General features: G+C 40.5%; 2 protein-coding genes across 2 annotated transcripts; one reads left to right on the top strand and one right to left on the bottom strand.

The window, feature by feature from the left end:
- Positions 1 to 615: 615 nt before the first annotated feature.
- Positions 616 to 15,122, top strand: LOC311048630 (acidic mammalian chitinase-like; the record flags this gene model as incomplete). The annotated part of the gene is made up of 10 exons (XM_084061894.1): positions 616 to 640; positions 819 to 848; positions 937 to 1,138; positions 2,536 to 2,592; positions 2,759 to 2,924; positions 3,625 to 3,749; positions 4,680 to 4,803; positions 5,343 to 5,528; positions 14,239 to 14,364; positions 14,970 to 15,122. The coding sequence occupies 10 exons, from the start codon at positions 616 to 618 to the stop codon at positions 15,120 to 15,122; spliced, it is 1,194 nt and encodes a 397-aa protein (XP_083918020.1).
- A 3,183-nt stretch (positions 15,123 to 18,305) lies between these two features.
- On the bottom strand, positions 18,306 to 21,791 carry LOC311048631 (sodium- and chloride-dependent neutral and basic amino acid transporter B(0+)-like; the record flags this gene model as incomplete). The annotated part of the gene is made up of 7 exons (XM_084061895.1): positions 18,306 to 18,350; positions 19,114 to 19,232; positions 19,746 to 19,871; positions 20,127 to 20,219; positions 21,084 to 21,219; positions 21,602 to 21,742; positions 21,783 to 21,791. The coding sequence occupies 7 exons, from the start codon at positions 21,789 to 21,791 to the stop codon at positions 18,336 to 18,338; spliced, it is 639 nt and encodes a 212-aa protein (XP_083918021.1). The 3' UTR covers positions 18,306 to 18,335.
- Positions 21,792 to 22,090: the final 299 nt, after the last annotated feature.

The raw sequence follows: 22,090 nt of genomic DNA on the forward strand, positions 1-22,090 counted from the left end.
TGAATGCTTAAACATAATTATGACCGGTATTTTTGAATCATTCTGGACATTGGGACCAGCAGATTACAATCCTATAGTGCGACCCCTGGTATAGACCACATTGCTTAGCAGAGTTCAGTGATGCAAATGCATGTCAAGTTGATCAACAGATTGTATTATTCTCCAATGCAATAACAGTACTGAAATGAAGGCTATAAGGGCAATAATGGGAGCCCTTTTTTTTTTTTTAAAGTAACTTAAAAGTTACTTTTCACAGTAACGCATTACCTTTTGGTGTAAGTATCTAGTAAAGTAACTTAGTTACTTTTAAATGAAGTAACTAGTAATGGTAACTAGTTACTGGTTTTCAGTAACTAGCACAACACTGTGTGCTATAGATGATAACCTTTGTTTAATTGGTTTCAAAGTGTCGTCATCACCAATCATTATTGAATGACATTGGAAAGTTATCAGCACAAGTACAGTTGACACTAGAAAGGGCAAGTACTGACCAAACAAATGATTGCTGCTTTATCAGAAATAATGAAGCCAGATCATACATAGTTTACTGATTTGGAGAGGAACGGAAGGTATATATAAGAGGTTCCGGCCTTTGGTTAGTTATACTGAGGCAACATGGGCAAGCTTCTCATCTGCGTTGGTAAGCTGAGAAATTGTTGCTGAGAACTAGTTCTCCCTTTGTTTTTGCAAAGGAATTTAACTGAAATGTTTGTAACTTAAGATTAATTTACAGAATCTATTATTTTGTTTAAATTAATTGTTTAACATGATTCATATGATCCCCCCCACTCTCTCTCTCTCTCTCTCTCCGTCCGCAGGACTGGCTCTCCTGCTGCATGTGCAGCTAGGTAAGACGCACTCTTACAGCAACATTTAGAATAACAACATCATCATCAACAACAACGAGACCTAACCGTGTCTGTCGTACCTTTTTAGGATCCTCCTACGTCCTCTCCTGTTATTTCACCAACTGGGCACAGTACCGTCACGGTGCCGGGAAGTTCATGCCCACCAACATCGACCCGTGTCTCTGTGATCACCTCGTCTACGCCTTCGCTGGAATGAGCGGAAACGCGCTCAAGACCACTGAGTGGGATGATGCGAAGCTCTATGGAGAGTTCCAGGCTCTCAAGAACGTGTGAGCATGCAGACACATTCTGAAAGTGTAAAACGTAGTATTTTATTGTGCACATGCTCACAAAATCTATGGCCACGTTTAACTTCCGACGTGATGCTGTGTGCTTTGTTCCTTATTGTTATTGAGAGTCAGTTGCAAGCCTCCGGCTGCGGTTGTGTGTTAAAGTAATGCTAGGTAACTTTTTCAATAAAACTAAAGTTAAATTGTATATCTTTTGTGAGTGGCAAATGTTTCACAACACCCGCTCCATGAATTTCACCCCCGAAAGCCTTTTATTTATATATTTTCTATTGAACGGGGTCGGGGTTGACGTTCCCGCGATAATGACGTCATCTGGCCGGAAAATGGAAGCGGAAATGCACCGGTTTCCTGTTTGGCCAGGAACTACTGCACCGGTTTCCTGTTTGGCCAGGAACTACCGCACTAATAACAAAAGGAAACTCACGCTGATTTTAAGAGATTGTATGATTTGAAAAACGAAAAAAACAGAAAAAGAAAACACAGCTCACGGTAACTAAAGCTCCACTGGCTAAGAGAAACGATCCACAGATCGTATAAAACAATTAAAAGAACGCTTTTTGAAACACTTCCGTCTTCCGGTGAAAACGAATGGAATTCTGGGTAACGCAGTAATAAACAAACGGCCTGCAGTGACGGTAATGAAAAAAACATTTTTTTGAAATTTGCACAGTACAACTTTAAGCGCAGTGATGGAAAAAGTACTCCATTTTTTTTTACTTAAGTAAAAGTATCAATACTGCAATATAGTAGTACTCTGTTACAAATAAAAGTCTGGAATTAAAAATGTATTTGAGTAAAAGTACAAAAGTATTGGCATCTAAATGTATTTAAAGTACCAAAAGTAAAAGTACTGATTATGCAGAATGTCCCATTTTCAAATGTATAACAATCTTTTGAAAATAGCAGATCTACAAGCTCACAATGCGTCGCATCGCAACGCATTGTGAGCTTGTAGATCTGCTATTTTCAAATGGCAGAAATGTATAGGGCTGAAGTGGTTAATGTATGTTTTGTAATAATAATTTAAATCTACAAAGTAACTAGTAACCAAAGTTTTCAAATAATTGTAGTGGAGTAAAAGTACAATATTTGCCTCTGAGATGTAGTGGAGAAGAAGTAAAAGTACTGAAAACTAGAAATACTCCAGTAAAGTAAAAAATACCTCAAAATTGTACTTTTACGGTACTTGAGTACATGTACTTAGTTACTTTACACCACTGGTTAAGCTACATGCTTTTATTAAATCAGTATGATGGTGGTTGTTATTCTGGCATCACACATTAATTAACATGCACCAATGCATATCTCCTACGTACAGGCTGGCACAATGCAAAGGTGTGAGAACTCAAAGTGAATTAATTTGTTTTGTTTTTCAGGAACAGCAATCTGAAGACCCTGCTGGCCGTTGGTGGATGGAGCTTCGGAACTTCACAGTGAGTATTAACTCCGGCAAAAGGGTTCTCAGATACAGTAAAAGCACTTATATGACCCTTTTGACTCTATCTCTCTCTCTCTCTCTCTCTCTCTCTCTCTCTCTCTCTCTCTCTCTCTCTCTCTCTCTCTCTCTCTCTCTCTCTCTCTCTCTCTCTCTCTCTCTAGGTTCACACAAATGGTGTCCACTCCTGCTAACCGTCAGACCTTCATCCAGAGTTCGATCAAGTTCCTGCGTCAGTACGGGTTCGATGGTCTGGACATTGACTGGGAGTTCCCAGGCTCTCGGGGCTCCCCGCCCGAGGACAAGGAGCGCTTCACCGTCCTGTGTCAGGTCAGCCATGAAGACCTGACAGTCCGCTTGACTTGTCTTTTAGTTCTACTGGATCTCTTCTCCACTAGACCCTCACTAACATTTTAGTCTAATTGTCAATTGTCAATATTTAGTCATTACAATTTTTTATTTAGTTTCCATCAGTGAAAAATGATAGTCGACGAACCTTTTTCGTCATACTGTAGTTTTAGTCGTCGAAATCAACACTGCCCTACGGGCACGCTCTTCGCTTGTGCATGACCGTGGCGCAGCCAGAACGCTAGTATAGGCTGGGCCTAGGCAGGAGCGGGTTATTGGGCGGTTATTGGGCATTTTTGGGCGTTTTTTTTGTTACTTTATTTCGGTTTTAGGGTTAGGGTTGGGTTAGGGTTATGTTATTTAATTCTTATTTTTGCCTGATTTTACCGATTTTTTTATCAAAAAATGTATTATAAAAAAATAAAACATTCCCCCTTTTTCTTTTTCTTTTTGCTAAATCGATTGGGTGAGCCAGCTCATGCACCCATGGCTGCGCCCCTGGTGCATGAGCCGTTATAGGTAAACGATAGAAATAAAGTCATTTCTTGGGTGAACTACTCCTCACAATAAAATCACAATAATTGAAATAAAAGGAGTCACGTATTGATTAAGAAGTCATCCTTGAGGATAATACTGACACCCTCACATCTCTCTCCATCATCACCTGGCTGTGTCTCTGCAGGAACTGATGGATGCCTTCGAGGCTGAAGGTATGCAGACCAACCGTCCTCGTCTGATGCTCACCGCTGCTGTCACTGCTTCAAAGGGAACCATCGACTCTGGATACCAGGTTCCCCAGCTCGGAGCGTCAGTATAGAAGACACACACACGCACACGCACACACACACACACACAGTCACACACACGGTCACACACACAAACAGCCTTGATGGCGTCGTTATGGCTGATTTTACACTTGGTTGCACGCTGAAAATAGACGATCTACAAGCTCACAACGCGTCGCAGTGCGACGCGTTGTGAGCTTGTAGATCGTCTATTTTCACTGTGCAACACCCGAGCGCAACCAAACATAAAATGACTTGTCTTTTAGTTCTACTGGATCTCTTCTCAACTATAGTCCCTCACTTTAATCTATATATAGTCGTAGTTTTAGTCATCATAGCTTAGTTTTTATTTAGTTTTCATCAGTGAAAAAAGGTAGTCAATGAACATTTTTCATCATAGTTCTTCTAGTCGACGAAATCAACACTGACACACACACACACACACACACACACACACACACACACACACACACACACACACACACACACAAACACACACACACACGCGTTCATGTCATGATATGAAATGTTTATATGCAATTGTCTGTAGTCGTCCCATTAATATTTATAGCAGCACTATGTGACTTTTTAACAACTATATATCATAGTATGTCCCACAAAAGTATAGAGTTAGCTTTATTCTTGCCTTTTCTGGATGCAAATTCCTTTATATCGTGTAACATCACATTTGGTGGCCAGTGAGATTCTAGGATTTGCCCTCACTGGCAACTCACCTTGCCTCGCTCTGTCTCTGTTGGAACTCTCTCTCTCTTTCATCATCCCATCACCTGGTGATTTATATCCCATAGCCTGGAGAGAGTAGTGCTCATGTTATTGACTGACCAATCCTGTAACTCTGTCCCCAAAACGGACCAATCCTGTAACTTTGTCACTGAGCGAACGCTGAACGCAAAAATCCCTGACTCCTGACGTACGTGTCCTTTCATTCCAGTATCCTGGACTACTTCCATGTGATGACCTACGACTTCCACGGCGCCTGGCAGCATTTTACTGGAGAGAACAGCCCCCTGTACCAGGGCCCAGCTGACCACGGCAGCCATGTCTACGCCAATGTGGTGAGCGAGGAGCAGTGCTGGAAAAAGTAAAAGTATCAATACTCAAGTCAATCAAAATTGACTTGAGTAAAAGTGCAAAAGTATTGGCATCGAAATGTACTTAAGGTACAAAAGTAAAAGTACTCATTATGCAGAATGTCCCGTTTCACAAGTTTTCAAATGTATACAAATCTATTGAAAATAGCAGATCTACAAGCTCACAATGCGTCGCATCGCGACGCATTGTGAGCTGCTATTTTCAAATGGCCGAAATGTATGTAGGGCTGAGATGGGTAATGTACGTTTGAAAAGTAACTAGTAACTAAAGTTTGCGAATAATTGTAGTGGAGTAAAAGTACAATATTTGCCTCTGAGATGTAGTGGAGTAGAAGTAAAAGTATTGAAAATTGGAAATACTCCAGTAAAGTAAAAGTACCTCAAAATTGTACTCAAGTAAATATACTAATGAAAGTAAATATATCAAGTAAAGTTACTTTCCACTGACATTGTGATACTGTATGGATGAAAGGCTGTGCTGTATGTTTCCTTTGTCCATATAGGATTACGCTATGAACTACTGGAAGAGCAGTGGCGCCCCAGCTGAGAAGCTGCTGGTTGGATTCTCAACCTATGGCAAAACCTGGCGTCTGGCTTCTTCTTCCAACACCGCTGTTGGTGCTCCAGCCACCGGAACTGGACCCGCTGGTCAATTCACCCATCAGCCTGGAGCCTTGGCCTACTATGAGGTATTTAAGTGTGTGTGCGTGGCTGCATGTGTGTGTGTGTGTGTGTGTGTGTGTGTGTGTGTGTGTGTGTGTGTGTGTGTGTGTGTGTGTGTGTGTGTGTGTGTGTGTGTGTGTGTGTGTGTGTGTGTGTGTGCATGCACACATTCTGTGCCTGGGCTTGTCAGAGGTGTGCGCACATGTCAACACACTCCCAACTAGTCACTTATTGAAGAACCGTCAGTAGCCCCTAAACGTCCGATTATGAAGGTCCTGGTTCCCCTAAAAAGTCCAAACGGGACTATGTCGTTTGCGCATGCGCAAATGAACGTTCAACATAGTGTGGTGGGTGTGGTGGATTGCTCCATTTACAACGCTAACGTCCAGGTCATAAACGATCAGATTTCAAATATGAAGTGCTTAACTAAAGGCCACGGATGTTATAATTGTGTACGTTCCAGCTTGAGTACCCATATCTTCCGTATTGTTCAATAAAAAGCCTTTTAATCCGATCGACGGCCATTTTCTCTGTCTTTTCATCAGCTTTCAACTATGCAATCCTATCGGTTGGGAGGTGTATTGCACATTATAACTCTATGCGAAAATGGCCGACGATCGGATTAAAATGCTTTTTATCCAACAATACGGAAGATATGGGTACTCATGCTGAAACGTCGGCATGTATAACATCCTGGGCATTTAGGTAAGCACCCACATATTTGAAATCTGAACGTTTGTGTAGACGTTACAGTTGTAAATTGAGCAATTCATCACACCAGGTTGAAGAATGTCCATGACCGTCATCTTTCAGGCCTACCGCTGATAACCATTAGCACATTGGTTCTCAAAGTGGGGTCCGGGGACCCCCAGGGGTACTTGAGGGGGTTCCAGGGGGTCCCCAGCTAAATGATGGACAGGGACCAAATGGACCCTTATGGGTCTGTAACTCTGAGAGTGTACAAATGTAACGAAATGGACCCTAACAGGTCCATTTGGTTCCATTTGTACACTCTCAGAGTTAAATTAACATTGATTTTACAATATGAATGTGGGTCCCAGAGACCTACATGCCATTAAATGGGGGTCCGTAGCCTAATGCATGTCAAACTGGGGGTCCTTGAAATTAAAATGGTTGAAATCACTGCTAGAGAGCCGTAAAAATCTTCTCTTATGGGGGTCCCTGGCTTATCTTTTCAAATGGGGGTCCGCGGTCTAATAAGTGTCTATTTGGGGGTCCTTGGCACGAAAAAGTTTGAGAACCATTGCATTAGCACATGAAGTCAATTCATTGTTTAATTTCAAATAAGTTTAATTTCACTTATACCACTTCATTCTGTTGATGTTTCTATTTTACTGCTACAGCAATTCATCACAAGGCTTTTTCTTTACTATTTAGCATAAATATATAGTCCTGGTTATTTCTCCCTAACGCCCTAAAAAGTCCAAACGGGACTATGTGGTTTGCGCATGTGCAAAGGAACGTTCAACATAGTGTGGTGGGTGTGGTGGATTGCTCCATTTACAACGCTAACGTCCAGGTCATAAACGATCAGATTTCAAATATGAAGTGCTTAACTAAAGGCCACGGATGTTATAATTGTGTACGTTCCAGCTTGAGTACCCATATCTTCCGTATTGTTCAATAAAAAGCCTTTTAATCCGATCGACGGCCATTTTCTCCGTCTTTTCATCAGCTTTCAACTATGCGATCCTATCGGTTGGGAGGTGTATTGCACATTATAACTCTATACGAAAATGGCAGCCAATCGGATTAAAATGCTTTTTATTGAACAACACGGAATATACGGGTATTTTTGAGGGATCGTACATAATTTTAACGTCCGTGGCCATGGGGTAAGCACTTTATAGTTGAAATCTAGACGTTTATGTAGATGTACGGGCCGTAAATGGAAAAAGTGCAAACATCAGGTTGAAGTGTCATGATATGAAACCTATCTATCTACATTGGACTGACACAACGTGAGCTAAGAGACGTGGTTTAAATGCAACATAACACACATCACCACCCAAACAAACCTGGACATATTCTGTGCATTTTCATATTTTGTTGATCATTTTTCGATAAGTGTTTGTTGAGAACGAGAGATTTGTTTAACTTTTCCAACCCCGTGACGTCACGTCAGATTACTTCCGCATTCCGCGTGTTCATACTCATGTCTCTGTCAGTGTCAATAAAGATCTGACAAAACAAATGTTTTATGATCTATCTAAACGTTCAAATGTTTTAAAAAGGTGCTGACCCTATGGCCACGGATGTTACAATTATGTGCGGGCCCTTAAAAGTACCCGTATCTTCCGTATTGTTTAATAAAAAGCATTTTAATCTGATTGGTGGCCATTTTATCAGAGAGTTGTAATGTTGCGTGAGTGCAGTACACCTTTCAACCCATAGGGTCAGGTGAAAACATATGGAGAAAATGGCCAGCAATTGGATTAAAAGGCTTTTTATTGAACATTACAAAAGATAGAGGTACTTTTGAGAACCCATACATGATTTTAACATCTGTGGCCATGAGTTAATAATTTTATATTTGAAGTGTAAAGGTTTATGTAGATGTACAGGCTGTAAATGGAGAAGTGCAAACACCAGGTTAAAGTTTCGCCATGACTGCCATAATGTATTATGGTTTCCTAGTGCTCCAGCACTGCCACCGTATCTGGACATAAACATTCAAACATTCAAACAGATCAAATAATTGCTGTTTGTGGTTCTATAGGGCGTTGGTGTAAAGTAACTAAGTACATTTACTCAAGTACTCTACTTAAGTACGATTTTGAGGCATTTTTACTTTACTGGAGTATTTCCCAATTCTCAGTACTTTAAACGAAATGATGCAACGCTGATATCGCTTTTGTAATGCATTTTATAATATTTAAGGCACCCCGTGTGTATTGTATTCCAATAATAATAATAATAATAAGGGTAATAATAATCATAATAATAATAATGTAATTATAGAGCAGTAACACACTGAAATAATAAGGGTAATATTAATAATAATAATAATAATAATAATTTAATGTAGAGCAGTAACACACTGGAATAATAATGTAATGTATAGAGCAGTAACACACTGGAATAATAATAATAATAATAATAATAATAATAATAATAATAATAAGGGTAATAATAATAATAATAATAATAATAACATGTGTGAGGAAAGTTATATTGGCGCGTTCGAGCTGAAGAGCTTATAAATAATCCATTATCCGATTCGGCGCCCCCTAGTGGCCAAGTTATTCTAGAAGGACCGTAACCCTAATTTTCAGAACCACATGTCTGTGTGAGAGGAAATTTATATTGGCGCGTTCGTGCTGAAGAGCTGATAAATAATCCATTGTCCGATCGTGTTCTCGCCCCCTAGTGGCCAAGTTAATCAACAAAGCACGTAACCCTAGCTTTCGCAACCACATGTCCGTGTGAGAGGAAACTTATATTGGCGCGTTCGTGCTGAAGAGCTGATAAATAATCCATTGTCCGATCGTGTTCTCGCCCCCTAGTGGCCAAGTTAATCAACAAAGCACGTAACCCTAGCTTTCGCAACCACATGTCCGTGTGAGAGGAAACTTATATTGGCGCGTTCGCGTTGAAGAGCTGATAAATAATCCATTGTCCGATTGTGTTTTCGCCCCCTAGTGGCTGAGATAATAGCGAAAAACTGTTCAAAAATAGTAAAAACAAAATCGGACACCAGTATACGCATCAGCGCGCCACCCCGAACGTGCTCGTATAATTCTCCTCGCACACGGCCTTACCGTTCTCCTTAAATGGCTGGGGACTAATCTCAACTTATTTCGCAAAATAACACAACATATCTCCTTAACGATAAGTTTTTAGAATCCGTCGTTCGTATATGTTGTACAGCTCGCCAAGACGCACGCGTGGATGTCTTGTTTGTCCCGCTACGACACTTCTAACGTTTGCTTCTGACAATGACATAAGGTACATGGAGTCGTAGAACGTTCACCCATACTGAGAGCCAAATTCAGAAATTGGTAAAAATGTCGGTTAGGGACAAACAAGATATCCACGCGTGCGTCTTGGCAAGTTGAACAACATATCCAAACATTGGACTCTAAGTCCTTATCGTATTTGAGATATTTAAAAAAAATCAATTGTTTCGACCGCGTCGACCTTTGCAGTCTTTTCGGTGAACTTTTGAACTTATCAGTGTCAGAAAAAATCAGGATTGGTTCCAATAAATCCGGCTTACTCTCAACATGGATGGAGAGAAGTTTCAGATTTTTTAAAAATATCTCCATTGATTTATCACAGAATAGGTGCTCGATACCGCACGTACAAATCAATGTTTGACAAAACCACTTTCCCAAAGTTTACAAAAATCGAGACCTATCCCATTCGATTCAGCGTCCTTTTCTGAGTCTGAAAAGGTGTTTTTTAATATTAAAAAAAAATATAAAAAAAAAATGTGAGAAAAGCTAAACCTTGAACTATTTCAAAAATCGATAACTTCTTATTAAACAATTCTAGACTATTGATGTAACCTACCATTCGACTCAAAATCATCTCAGTAAACGGTTGGAAGGGTCAAAAAAATATATATATTTTTGTGAAAAAAGCCTCACGTTTATGACAATTTAACGCTTGTTTAAACCACTTTCCCAAAAGTTAAAAAAATCGAGACCTATCCCATTCAATTCAACGTCCCTTTCTGAGTCTGAAAAAGTGTTTTTTAATTTAAAAAAAAATGTTTTTGAAAAATGTGAGAAAAGCTTAACTTTATATTTCAAAAATCTATAACTTCTAATTGAAAAATTGTAGACTATTGATGTAACCCACGATTCGACTCAGCGTCATCCAATTAGGGAGGGAGGGAGGTTAAAAAACAATAAAAAAAGATTTAAATAATTTGATCTGTTTGAATGTTTGAATGTTTATGTCCAGATACGGTGGCAGTGCTGGAGCACTAGGAAACCATAATACATTATGGCAGTCATGGCAAAACTTTAACCTGGTGTTTGCACTTCTGCATTTACAGCCTGTACATCAACATAAATCTTCACACTTTAAATATAAAATTATTAACTCATGGCCACAGATGTTAAAATCATGTATGGGTTCTCAAAAGTACCTCTATCTTTTGTAATGTTCAATAAAAAGCCTTTTAATCCAATTGCTGGCCATTTTCTCCATATGTTTTCACCTGACCCTATGGGTTGAAAGGTGTACTGCACTCACGCAACATTACAACTCTCTGATAAAATGGCCACCAATCAGATTAAAATGCTTTTTATTAAACAATACGGAAGATACGGGTACTTTTAAGGGCCCGCACATAATTGTAACATCCGTGGCCATAGGGTCAGCACCTTTTTAAAACATTTGAACGTTTAGATAGATCATAAAACATTTGTTTTGTCAGATCTTTATTGACACTGACAGAGACATGAGTATGAACACGCGGAATGCGGAAGTAATCTGACGTGACGTCACGGGGTTGGAAAAGTTAAACAAATCTCTCGTTCTCAACAAACACTTATCGAAAAATGATCAACAAAATATGAAAATGCACAGAATATGTCCAGGTTTGTTTGGGTGGTGATGTGTGTTATGTTGCATTTAAACCACGTCTCTTAGCTCACGTTGTGTCAGTCCAATGTAGATAGATAGGTTTCATATCATGACACTTCAACCTGATGTTTGCACTTTTTCCATTTACGGCCCGTACATCTACATAAACGTCTAGATTTCAACTATAAAGTGCTTACCCCATGGCCACGGACGTTAAAATTATGTACGATCCCTCAAAAATACCCGTATATTCCGTGTTGTTCAATAAAAAGCATTTTAATCCGATTGGCTGCCATTTTCGTATAGAGTTATAATGTGCAATACACCTCCCAACCGATAGGATCGCATAGTTGAAAGCTGATGAAAAGACGGAGAAAATGGCCGTCGATCGGATTAAAAGGCTTTTTATTGAACAATACGGAAGATATGGGTACTCAAGCTGGAACGTACACAATTATAACATCCGTGGCCTTTAGTTAAGCACTTCATATTTGAAATCTGATCGTTTATGACCTGGACGTTAGCGTTGTAAATGGAGCAATCCACCACACCCACCACACTATGTTGAACGTTCCTTTGCACATGCGCAAACCACATAGTCCCGTTTGGACTTTTTAGGGCGTTAGGGAGAAATAACCAGGACTATATATTTATGCTAAATAGTAAAGAAAAAGCCTTGTGATGAATTGCTGTAGCAGTAAAATAGAAACATCAACAGAATGAAGTGGTATAAGTGAAATTAAACTTATTTGAAATTAAACAATGAATTGACTTCATGTGCTAATGCAATGGTTCTCAAACTTTTTCGTGCCAAGGACCCCCAAATAGACACTTATTAGACCGCGGACCCCCATTTGAAAAAATAAGCCAGGGACCCCCATAAGAGAAGATTTTTACGGCTCTCTAGCAGTGATTTCAACCATTTTAATTTCAAGGACCCCCAGTTTGACATGCATTAGGCTACGGACCCCCATTTAATGGCATGTAGGTCTCTGGGACCCACATTCATATTGTAAAATCAATGTTAATTTAACTCTGAGAGTGTACAAATGGAACCAAATGGACCTGTTAGGGTCCATTTGGTTACATTTGTACACTCTCAGAGTTACAGACCCATAAGGGTCCATTTGGTCCCTGTCCATCATTTAGCTGGGGACCCCCTGGGGGTCCCCGGACCCCACTTTGAGAACCAATGTGCTAATGGTTATCAGCGGTAGGCCTGAAAGATGACGGTCATGGACATTCTTCAACCTGGTGTGATGAATTGCTCAATTTACAACTGTAACGTCTACACAAACGTTCAGATTTCAAATATGTGGGTGCTTACCTAAATGCCCAGGATGTTATACATGCCGACGTTTCAGCATGAGTACCCATATCTTCCGTATTGTTGGATAAAAAGCATTTTAATCCGATCGTCGGCCATTTTCGCATAGAGTTATAATGTGCAATACACCTCCCAACCGATAAGATCGCATAGTTGAAAGCTGATGAAAAGACGGAGAAAATGGCCGTCGATCGGATTAAAAGGCTTTTTATTGAACAATACGGAAGATATGGGTACTCAAGCTGGAACGTACACAATTATAACATCCGTGGCCTTTAGTTAAGCACTTCATATTTGAAATCTGATCGTTTATGACCTGGACGTTAGCGTTGTAAATGGAGCAATCCACCACACCCACCACACTATGTTGAACGTTCATTTGCGCATGCGCAAACGACATAGTCCCGTTTGGACTTTTTAGGGCGTTAGGGAGAAATAACCAGGACTGCAAAATCGGACTTTTAGGGGAACCAGGACCTTCATAATCGGACGTTTAGGGGCTACTGACGGTTCTTCAATAAGTGACTAGTTGGGAGTGAGAATGTGTTGCACATGTACATGTACAGTATATAGGCCACCAGTAGGTGGAAACAGAGGCAAAGGTGACGTGCATTCTATCACCAATAAAAACAGCATATAAATAGACATTATGCATAGACAGGCAGGCCTGCAGTGTTGATTTTGACGGCACATTTTGATTTGGTTTTAGTCATAGTCTTTTAAATCAAATTCCATTTAGTTTCAGTCATATTTTAGTCACCTGAAATGTTTTCGTTTTAGTCTAGTTTTAGTCGACTAAATATCATAAGATTTTAGTCGACTAAATCTACTGTTGATTTAGTCGACTAACATGTATTTCGTCGGTGCCGTGATGGCGTCGTAATGGCTGATTTTACACTTGGTTGCATGCTGAAAATAGTCGATCTACAAGCTCACAACGCGTTGCGCTTCGACGCGTTGCGAGCTTGTAGATCTTCTATTTTCAGAGCGCAACACCCGAGCACAACCAAACATAAAATGACTTGTCTTTTAGTTCTACTGGATCTCTTCTCCACTAGATTTGAGTCTAATTTTTTTTTGTTGCCAAAATTGTCAATATATTTAGTCTTAGTTTTAGTCATCATAGCTTAGTTTTTATTTAGTTTTCATCAGTGATAAAAGGTAGTCGACGAACATTTTTCGCCATAGTTTCGCCATAGGGGGGAGAGTCAGCGCACAGAAGTCAAGGCACTGATGGCTGTGTTGTTGACGGACAACGAATGCACGCTTATGAGAAACAACAATAATAAAGATGCAAGATGAGGATAAAGTAAAAATTCTGCCAGTTTGCTAATTCACAAGTACTACTACTACTTTCGTATTTCAAACTTTAAATTTCTCTAAATATTATAAACTTTCAGGACAGCTTAAGTACAAATATCATTTATGAAAAGGCTACTATAGGCTACAGTGATGTCGGACTGAATAATGACTGAAATGTTTTTTCTTTTTTTACTCTCTTGGTGGGGATTATCTGGCACAGTAGTTGTGAATTTATCCTCATCTTGCGCTAATGCACGCAACTGTTTTGCCAGGTTTTATTCTCATAAGCGTTGCATCCGTTGTCCGTCAACAACACAGTAGTCTGTGCCTTGACTTCAGCGCGCTGACTCTCTCCCACTGCCTCCTTGCGCTTCAACAACACGGGAAAAGGTTGTCCGCGTCCAGGACCTGAGCGCTGTACCAGATCCGCTGCATCACTTACAAGAATGTCAGTGCCTTGCCACGTTGCCGCATGCAACATGCATATTGAGAAGATGTAAAACACCTTGAAACTTGAACCTAATTCTCTACTACCTACATTCTTTCAGATCTGCTACTTCCTGAACCAGGAAGGAGGCACTGAGTCCTGGGACGCCCCACAGAAAGTGCCTTACGCCTTCAACAGCCAGCAGACCTGGGTCGGATACGACAACGTCGAGAGCTATCAGATCAAGGTGCGACAAATAAAGTATTTGACAGTGGTGGAAAAAGTTATATTTTTTACTTAAGTAAAAGTATCAATACTGCAATATAGAAATACTCTGTTACAAGTAAAAGTCTGGAATTCAAAATTTACTAGAGTAAAAGTACAAAAGTATTGGTATCAAAATGTATTTAAAGTCCCAAAAGTAAAAGTACTCATTATGCAGAATGTCCCATTTCGCAAGTTTTCAAATGTATACAAGTCTTTTGAAAATAGCAGATCTACAAGCACACAATGCGTCGTATCGCGACGCATTGTGAGCTTGTAGATCGGCTATTTTCAAATGGCCAAAATGTATATAGGGCCGAAATTCTTCTTGTATGTTCTGTAATAATAATCAAAATCTACAAAGTAACTAGTAACTAAAGGTTTCAAATAATTTGTAGTGGAGTAAAAGTACAATATTTGCCTCTGAGATCTAGTGGAATAGAAGTAAAAGTACTGAAAATTGGAAGTACTCCAGTAAAGTAAAAAATACCTCAACAGTACTTGAGTAAATGTACTTAGTTACTTTACACCACTGCAACTACTATTTCCTGCTTTGGTCACTTATTTGAAACCACTCTGTTCGTACAGGTTGACTGGCTGAAGCAGAGTGGTTTCGGTGGAGCCCTGGTCTGGAATCTGGACATGGATGACTTCAGCGGACAGTTCTGTGGCCAGGGACCGTTCCCCCTGATCAACACCCTCAAGGCTGGCCTGGGAGCCGGTGCGTCTGGTAACATGTAGTCTCTAGCACACACACAAACTATTTTTATACGTTCCAATAAGAACCTCCCAGTTTCATTATGGGGAAAGGCAGCAGAGAGGGACAATGGGTTTAGTGTAAAAGAAAACACAACCACAAGACTGTTTGGAGATTGCTGCCGTGACAGTCAGACAATCCAGGAATGCATCTCTGTCATTTTAGATTTCTTTGGCTATTCAAAAATAGCAGATATACAAGCTCACATCGTGGCACCGAGTGCCGCGCTATGAGCTTGTAGATCTGCTATTTTTTTTTAAATCGTGAACATTTGTGCAAATCTTTGAATATATATATTTTAAAGCGAACATTTGTAACTGTCAAATGTCTCAACAAATGTCTTAATCTTTCTGAAAAACTATTGTTGCTATATCAGTGGTGCTCAAACTTTTTCTTGTCAAGGACCCGCAAAATTATGTTTTTGGCCACCGATCCCCATCAAAATATGTTGTTCCAGGGACCCCCCCCCCCCAGAAGCAAAAAAAAAAAGAGTTTCAAAGGAATGTAGGCCTATGTAGGATTTGCACAAAATGTTCAAGATTTTTCAGAAATAGCAGATCTACAAGCTCGTAGCGCGGAAATATGCTATTTATGAATGGCCAAAGTATAAAAATAATGGCTCTAGCTCAAATCTAAAATGACACAGATGCGTTCCCGGATTGAATGGATTAACATAAACATACTCCCTCCCTGTACCTCTTACGTTTGTATGTCTTTAAGTTATTAGTCCTATGTCTAAAACCACATTAAACATTTCGAAAGGAGCGAGGATTGCTAAATTGGGGTAAAAGACAATGATGGCCAGGAAACAGTGCAGCAGAGGGCAAGGGTAACCGCCTTCCATTCCGACATCCCACTACTCCGACTACGTGACTTCCGCGTGCGGTTAGGGTTAGGGTTAGGTATAGGGTTAGTAACCGTCGGAAAGGCGACATGTAACCGAGGGCAAGCAACATCATAGCTCGGCTATTTGTTACACTATAGAACCAGGCTAGACATCTTTGCTTGTATCTAATGTGCTAAAGTTCTTGACATCTCACTATGCTCAGAGTCAAAGGTCCTACACAAGTCTGATTATTCAGATAATTGATCATACTGTATCTACAGTAGGCTAGTGAGTTAATTCTGTCTCTGTTGGAACTCTTTCATCCCATCACCTGGTGATTTAAATCCCATAGCCTGGAGAGACTAGTGCTCATGTTATTTATTGTAACTGTCCCCAAAACTGACCAATCCTGTAACTTTGTCACTGATAATACATGCATTCATATTTCTACAGACTCCGTCATCTCTTGAGATATAATTATTTGCTTTTTCCTCTTATGTGTCATACAGGCTGCAACGTTGACCGTACGTTTTAACAGCGGGCGACTCTCAGGCGATCGCCGGGCGACATCGTCCAAAAGATAAAGAAAATCCATCTTTCATCGCCCCCCCCGCCCACTTCGCCCTATCGCCAGTAGTTGTCCGAAGTCCCAAGACCGGGCCCATGAGGGAAGTCTAGTGGTCACTGATGGAAATAAAACTGTGGCATTCAAAGCACCTGGGACTGTCTAAGTTATTTTTCTCATTTGCCTTTCTCTCATCCAGTCGTTCCTTGATCGATTCCAAAAAGATGCAAACGGTACAAAGAAGTTGTTTATTGCAGTAGAACACTGAGTATCACAGATAGGGAATCATCATCATCTTACATATTCCCACGTGCACATCATACAGTATGAGTATGGAAAGCCATCAAGGTCGGAGACATTACATTACAGTGGACATAATTTCTTGAGAGTATTTCTACATTGTGGTATCACTTAGGTAAAAAAGGGAAAATTGTACTTCGTCCATCACTGATAGATAGCCAGTGGTGGTAAGTACAATTTTGAGGTATTTGTACTTTACTTGAGTATTTCCAATTTCCAATACTTTTACTTCTACTCCACTACATCTCAGAGGCAAATATTGCACTTTTACTCCATTACAATTATTTGAAAACTTTAGTTACTAGTTACTTTTCAGATATAAACTATGATATAATGAAACATACATTAACCACTTTAGCCCTACTTTATACATAGGCTATTTGAAAATAGCAGATCTACAAGCTCGCATCGCGGCGCGTTGTGAGCTTGTAGATCGGCTATTTTCTAATATTTAGTACTTTTACTTTTGGTACTTTAAGTACATTTTGATGCCAATACTTTCGTACTTTTACTCAAGTGAATTTTCAATTCTGGACTTTTACTTGGAACAGAGTATTTTAATATTGCAGTATTGGTACTTTTACTTAAGTAAAGAATGCGAGTACTTTTTCCACCACTGCTGATAGCAGACACTCACACGCACGCACGCACGCACGCACGCACGCACGCACGCACGCACGCACGCACGCACACACACACACACACACACACACACACACACACACACACACACACACACACACACACACACACACACACACACACACACACACACACACACACACACACACACACACACACACACACACACACTCACCTTCCACAGGCTGCCCTCTGCTTTAATCAGTTTACACACGGCGATGACATAGCCTCGCGTGGCCAGACAATATCACACGACACACTGCGTGGATATTAGTCTGGTCCCTATCAACGATAGATTTTTTTCCAAGGGGTGGTTACAAAAAGATCCAAATAAGGTGATAAGCCCGCCCACATTTGGATACTGGGCCCTGATTGGTCCCTCACTACTTCGGAGGGAGAGAAATGAAATCTCTATTGAGGGGGGCCAGACCTAATCTGCCGAGGGCTAAAGTGCGATGCAATTTTGCAAAGGCAGATTCGTCTGGAACCAGGCTAGCGATGACAGGGATCCAGAGGATGCAGAACAGAGCCATGCACCAGCCCAGAGCCAGGCCCCAGGTTGGAAACTCCACGTCTCCATAAGTAGGAGCAACGAACGGCGACAGAGACCAGATCAGGATCACCTGATCAGCACAGAACAATAAAGGCCATGATGGCAGTGTTCGTTTACACCACCAGGGGTCTTCAAGGTTTTTCAAGCCAAACCATTATATATATATGATACAATAATCAAACAGAGTGTAACATGGATAACATCTCCACATCTGTTCACATTTACAGTACCATATATGTAGAAGAAGCCGATGATCTCCAAGAAACCAGCGATTAGCAGAACCCAGCTAGCAACAAAAGTGTCCATGAGAGTCACCCAGTATATTCCTGCCTGTCACACACACACACACACACACACACACACACACACACACACACACACACACACACACACACACACACACACACACACACACACACACACACACACACACACACACACACACACACACAGTTGGATGGTATAGAGCACCGAAGTCTGACGTCACTGCCACTAGAGGGCGCTGTTTCACGGGTTTGTGGCTTTATTTTTTGTGTTGAAATCCCCATTTGGGAATCTTAGATCACGTCATATAAGAACTGTGTTCCAAACATAAACACACCACCCCGGCGTTTTTGTCAGGGGGGTGGCTCTGCATCGTTTATGATATTCATTTATATATACAGCCTGTTTCTGTCGAAAATTGAATTAATTCTGTCTTAAAAGTCTTAAGAACTACTACTTCCGGGTCTGAAATCACTGTCCCCACAGCAGCCGCGTTCATGCATGGGAAATGTAGTGTTTGGGTTGTTTGACTCGTTTCTAGTGTTTATATTGTGTTACTCTTTGGGTAAATGTGTACATTTACACCTTCAGTCGATGCTTCATATCCATATGAGTAAAATCGCCGGGGTGGTGTGTTTATTTTTGGAACACAGTTATTATATGAAGCAATCTAAGATTCCCCAATGAGGATATCAATACTAAAAGTAAAGCCATGAACCTGCAGAAAGCGCCCTCTACTGGCAGTGACGTCAGGACTTCGGTGCTCTATTGGGTAAAATGACAATATGAGGTGACATGAAGTGGCACTTAAGGAAGCTGACTTACGCTTGTGACGCACGGCAGGCCGAGGAAGAAGAGAACGGCACAGGTCACCAAGGTTATTAGGGGCCGCCTAGATTTGAAGAATTCCGGGTACCAGTCTACCAGGCAGGTGCTGATAGTCTCTATAATGACAGGAAGGAATTCATAATGACCCTGCAGCACTAAGACAATAACATCTTCAAGTAGAAACAATCGTAGGTTGTCTTCAAATTGGAATAGGCAGAAGGGAGGCATTTAAAAAATGTAAATGTAGTGGATATTCAGCGGTCGGAAACCTCTGTGATCTACGTGAATGATTATAGCTGTTTAGGTTGAGGTTATAGGGCCTGTTCGTATGGTTAACCTCTTTCAATGTAGCGTTCCTATTTTGGGCGTGTTATAGGTGAAAATACCCCCCCCCCCTCCTCCATAAAAAAGGGGGGGACATTCAATTAAAAAAAGTTCAACAATTTCAAAAACAGTGAGCATAACTGATCTACAAGCTGACAATGCGTCACCACACACATTGTGAGCATGCAGATCAGCTATTTTCACTATTCAGCATGTGATACATTTAATTTAATTAAATGTTTTATAGGGCTTAATTGTCTTTGCGGTTAGGCATGGGTTTAGAGTGGTTTATATCTGAAACTCACCGATCCCGGCAAACTGGGAGTCCAGACCAAGAGTTACCAGCATGAAGAAGAAGAGAAAGGACCATAGGGGCAGTACGGGCAACTTCACCAAAGCCTCTGGATATGCAATGAATGCCAGACCAAATCCTGCACACAAATACAGGTAACAAGGTCAAACAGAACTGGGGGGCAATGGTTCATCAAACTAATTGAATACACCACGGTGGATCGATTTTCCAAAATACCACAAATAGATGATGCGACATATTATGAGCTTGTAGATCACTTATTTTTATGTGTTATATGTATATATGCTTCCGGTTTATTCGATTAATCGAAAAAGTAGTTGATCACAAAGAAAATAATCAATACTTTTTTTGCATCCACAGTGTTCTCTCTCACCTGCTTGGGCGACCTCAGAAACCTTCTTCCCGGAGACGTGAGCCATGTGGCCCAAAATGGAGAAGATGGCGAAGCCAGCAAACACACTGGTTCCTTTGGAGCAGATGAAACAAAAGCAATCAGGGATTATATCGTCGCTGCCCTGCCTTGTATGTCCAAAACTGTTACTGTTCATAAAATGGCAAAAACACAGCTTAACACCAGAAATAGCCCCCCCCAATGTTTACTGCACATATACGTTCATTGCTACTAGTGTTGATTATGTCTTGTTTATTAATGTATGTCTTTAAATGTCTTAATGCATTGAATACACAGAACCACAATGGAAACAAGCCCCATAGGGCTTTTTGTGTTATCCTTTTAAAGGTTATATGACATTCATTTTCACTTTTTTTATTTTTCGGGGGGGTTTATGACCTCAATTACACCCAAAAAATCTGAACTTTGAACATTCAGTGGATTTTCTATGGTCTGGGGTTTTCTGAATAATTAGGCCGAAAAGTAATCTGAGCTTGGCCCTTGGGCAGTGAAGTCACAGGCCATTAATCCCACCCACTCTCCTCCTCGCCCCTCCCCTCCCCTATCCTTTCCTTTGGGGGGGGGGCGGAGCAGAGGCGATGATTGACAGGCAAAATCCCTCAACAGCGACACCCGCAGGCAAAGATTTCTTTTTTCATTGCAGTTGAAAAGGCTTTAGAAATGTGAGAGAAAAACACCTGCCTTGGATCACTGGAGTGGATTTTTTTGTTAAAGTTTTTATACACGGACCAAGGACCATGACAAAGACTTTTAATGTGTGGTAAAACTGAATGTCATGAAACCTTTAAAAAAATCATTGTAAACCGTACGTACCTCTGTACAAATTGCAAACTTTTAATTAAGTATTAAATCAATGCATTTTGCCCATATTGCTACTGTACATGTCATGCTCATTATTTAATACTGCGTAGTACTTACCACAGTTAGTGAGTGTGACAACGATAGTGTCCTGGAACACGTTGTTATGGAACTTATTGTAGGAGGACAGGGCAGTGACTCCACCCCACGCAACAGACAGAGAGTAGAAGATCTGAGTTGCTGCATCTTTCCAGACCTAAAATTACAGAGCAAATCCAAGACATTAAGGACGGTAGTCACTATTACACATCACCTACTGCACATATATAGGAAATAGGTGATCTGAATCATGACAGATGAATTGCACAATGATTGCACTGGTTTTACAGTAGTTAGAATATGAAGTGCTTATTTATTTGATCTGTCTTTTTTTTTTAAAGTATTGTAGGATACATGTAGTATTGTAGGGTGCATGTTCTTTCTGTCTTGTCTATCTTTTTAAATGCAGACCCTGGGAGCTGAGCTCCAAGAGTTCCCATGCTTTCATGCAAATGGCAAATAAAGTCTATTCTGTGAGTTTTAAACACTATTTTCTGGTGACAACTTTTGCCCAAGTAAATAAGAAAGGTCTATATTACCTCTGCTTCACGAAGTTTAGTCATATTGGACTGAGAACCAATGTAGTACTCGATCCCATCTATGGCGCCCTCTAGTGTCACACCTCTGACCAGCAGGATGAGCAGCACTACATAAGGGAATATGGCTGTGAAGTACACCACCTGGTGGAGAAGAAGGGAAGCACAACACATACACACTGACTGGATACATCGGAGATGGACAGAGATTTCAAACTCACTTTGAAGAATCTGTGGTCTTCTGCCTGGCAAAACTAACTGCCACAAAATTGACCCACTGTAGATTTAAAAAAAAAAGATTTTATTCTTTTTAAATATTCTCACCTTGCTAAACTACTGGCCTAAGTCATTTCTTGAGGAAAATTATATTTTTGCCTAAGTCAGCTCCTCATGACACTGGCCACCTCTAGTAAAATCGCCTATATCCTAATTGAAAAGGATCATGCTATTCCCGCCCCTTTTAGTATAATGGCCTAACTCCCTAGTGTGACT

This window comes from Gymnoscopelus microlampas, assembly GCF_963454915.1.
Source record: "Gymnoscopelus microlampas genome assembly, chromosome: 7".
Classification (NCBI taxonomy): domain Eukaryota; kingdom Metazoa; phylum Chordata; class Actinopteri; order Myctophiformes; family Myctophidae; genus Gymnoscopelus; species Gymnoscopelus microlampas.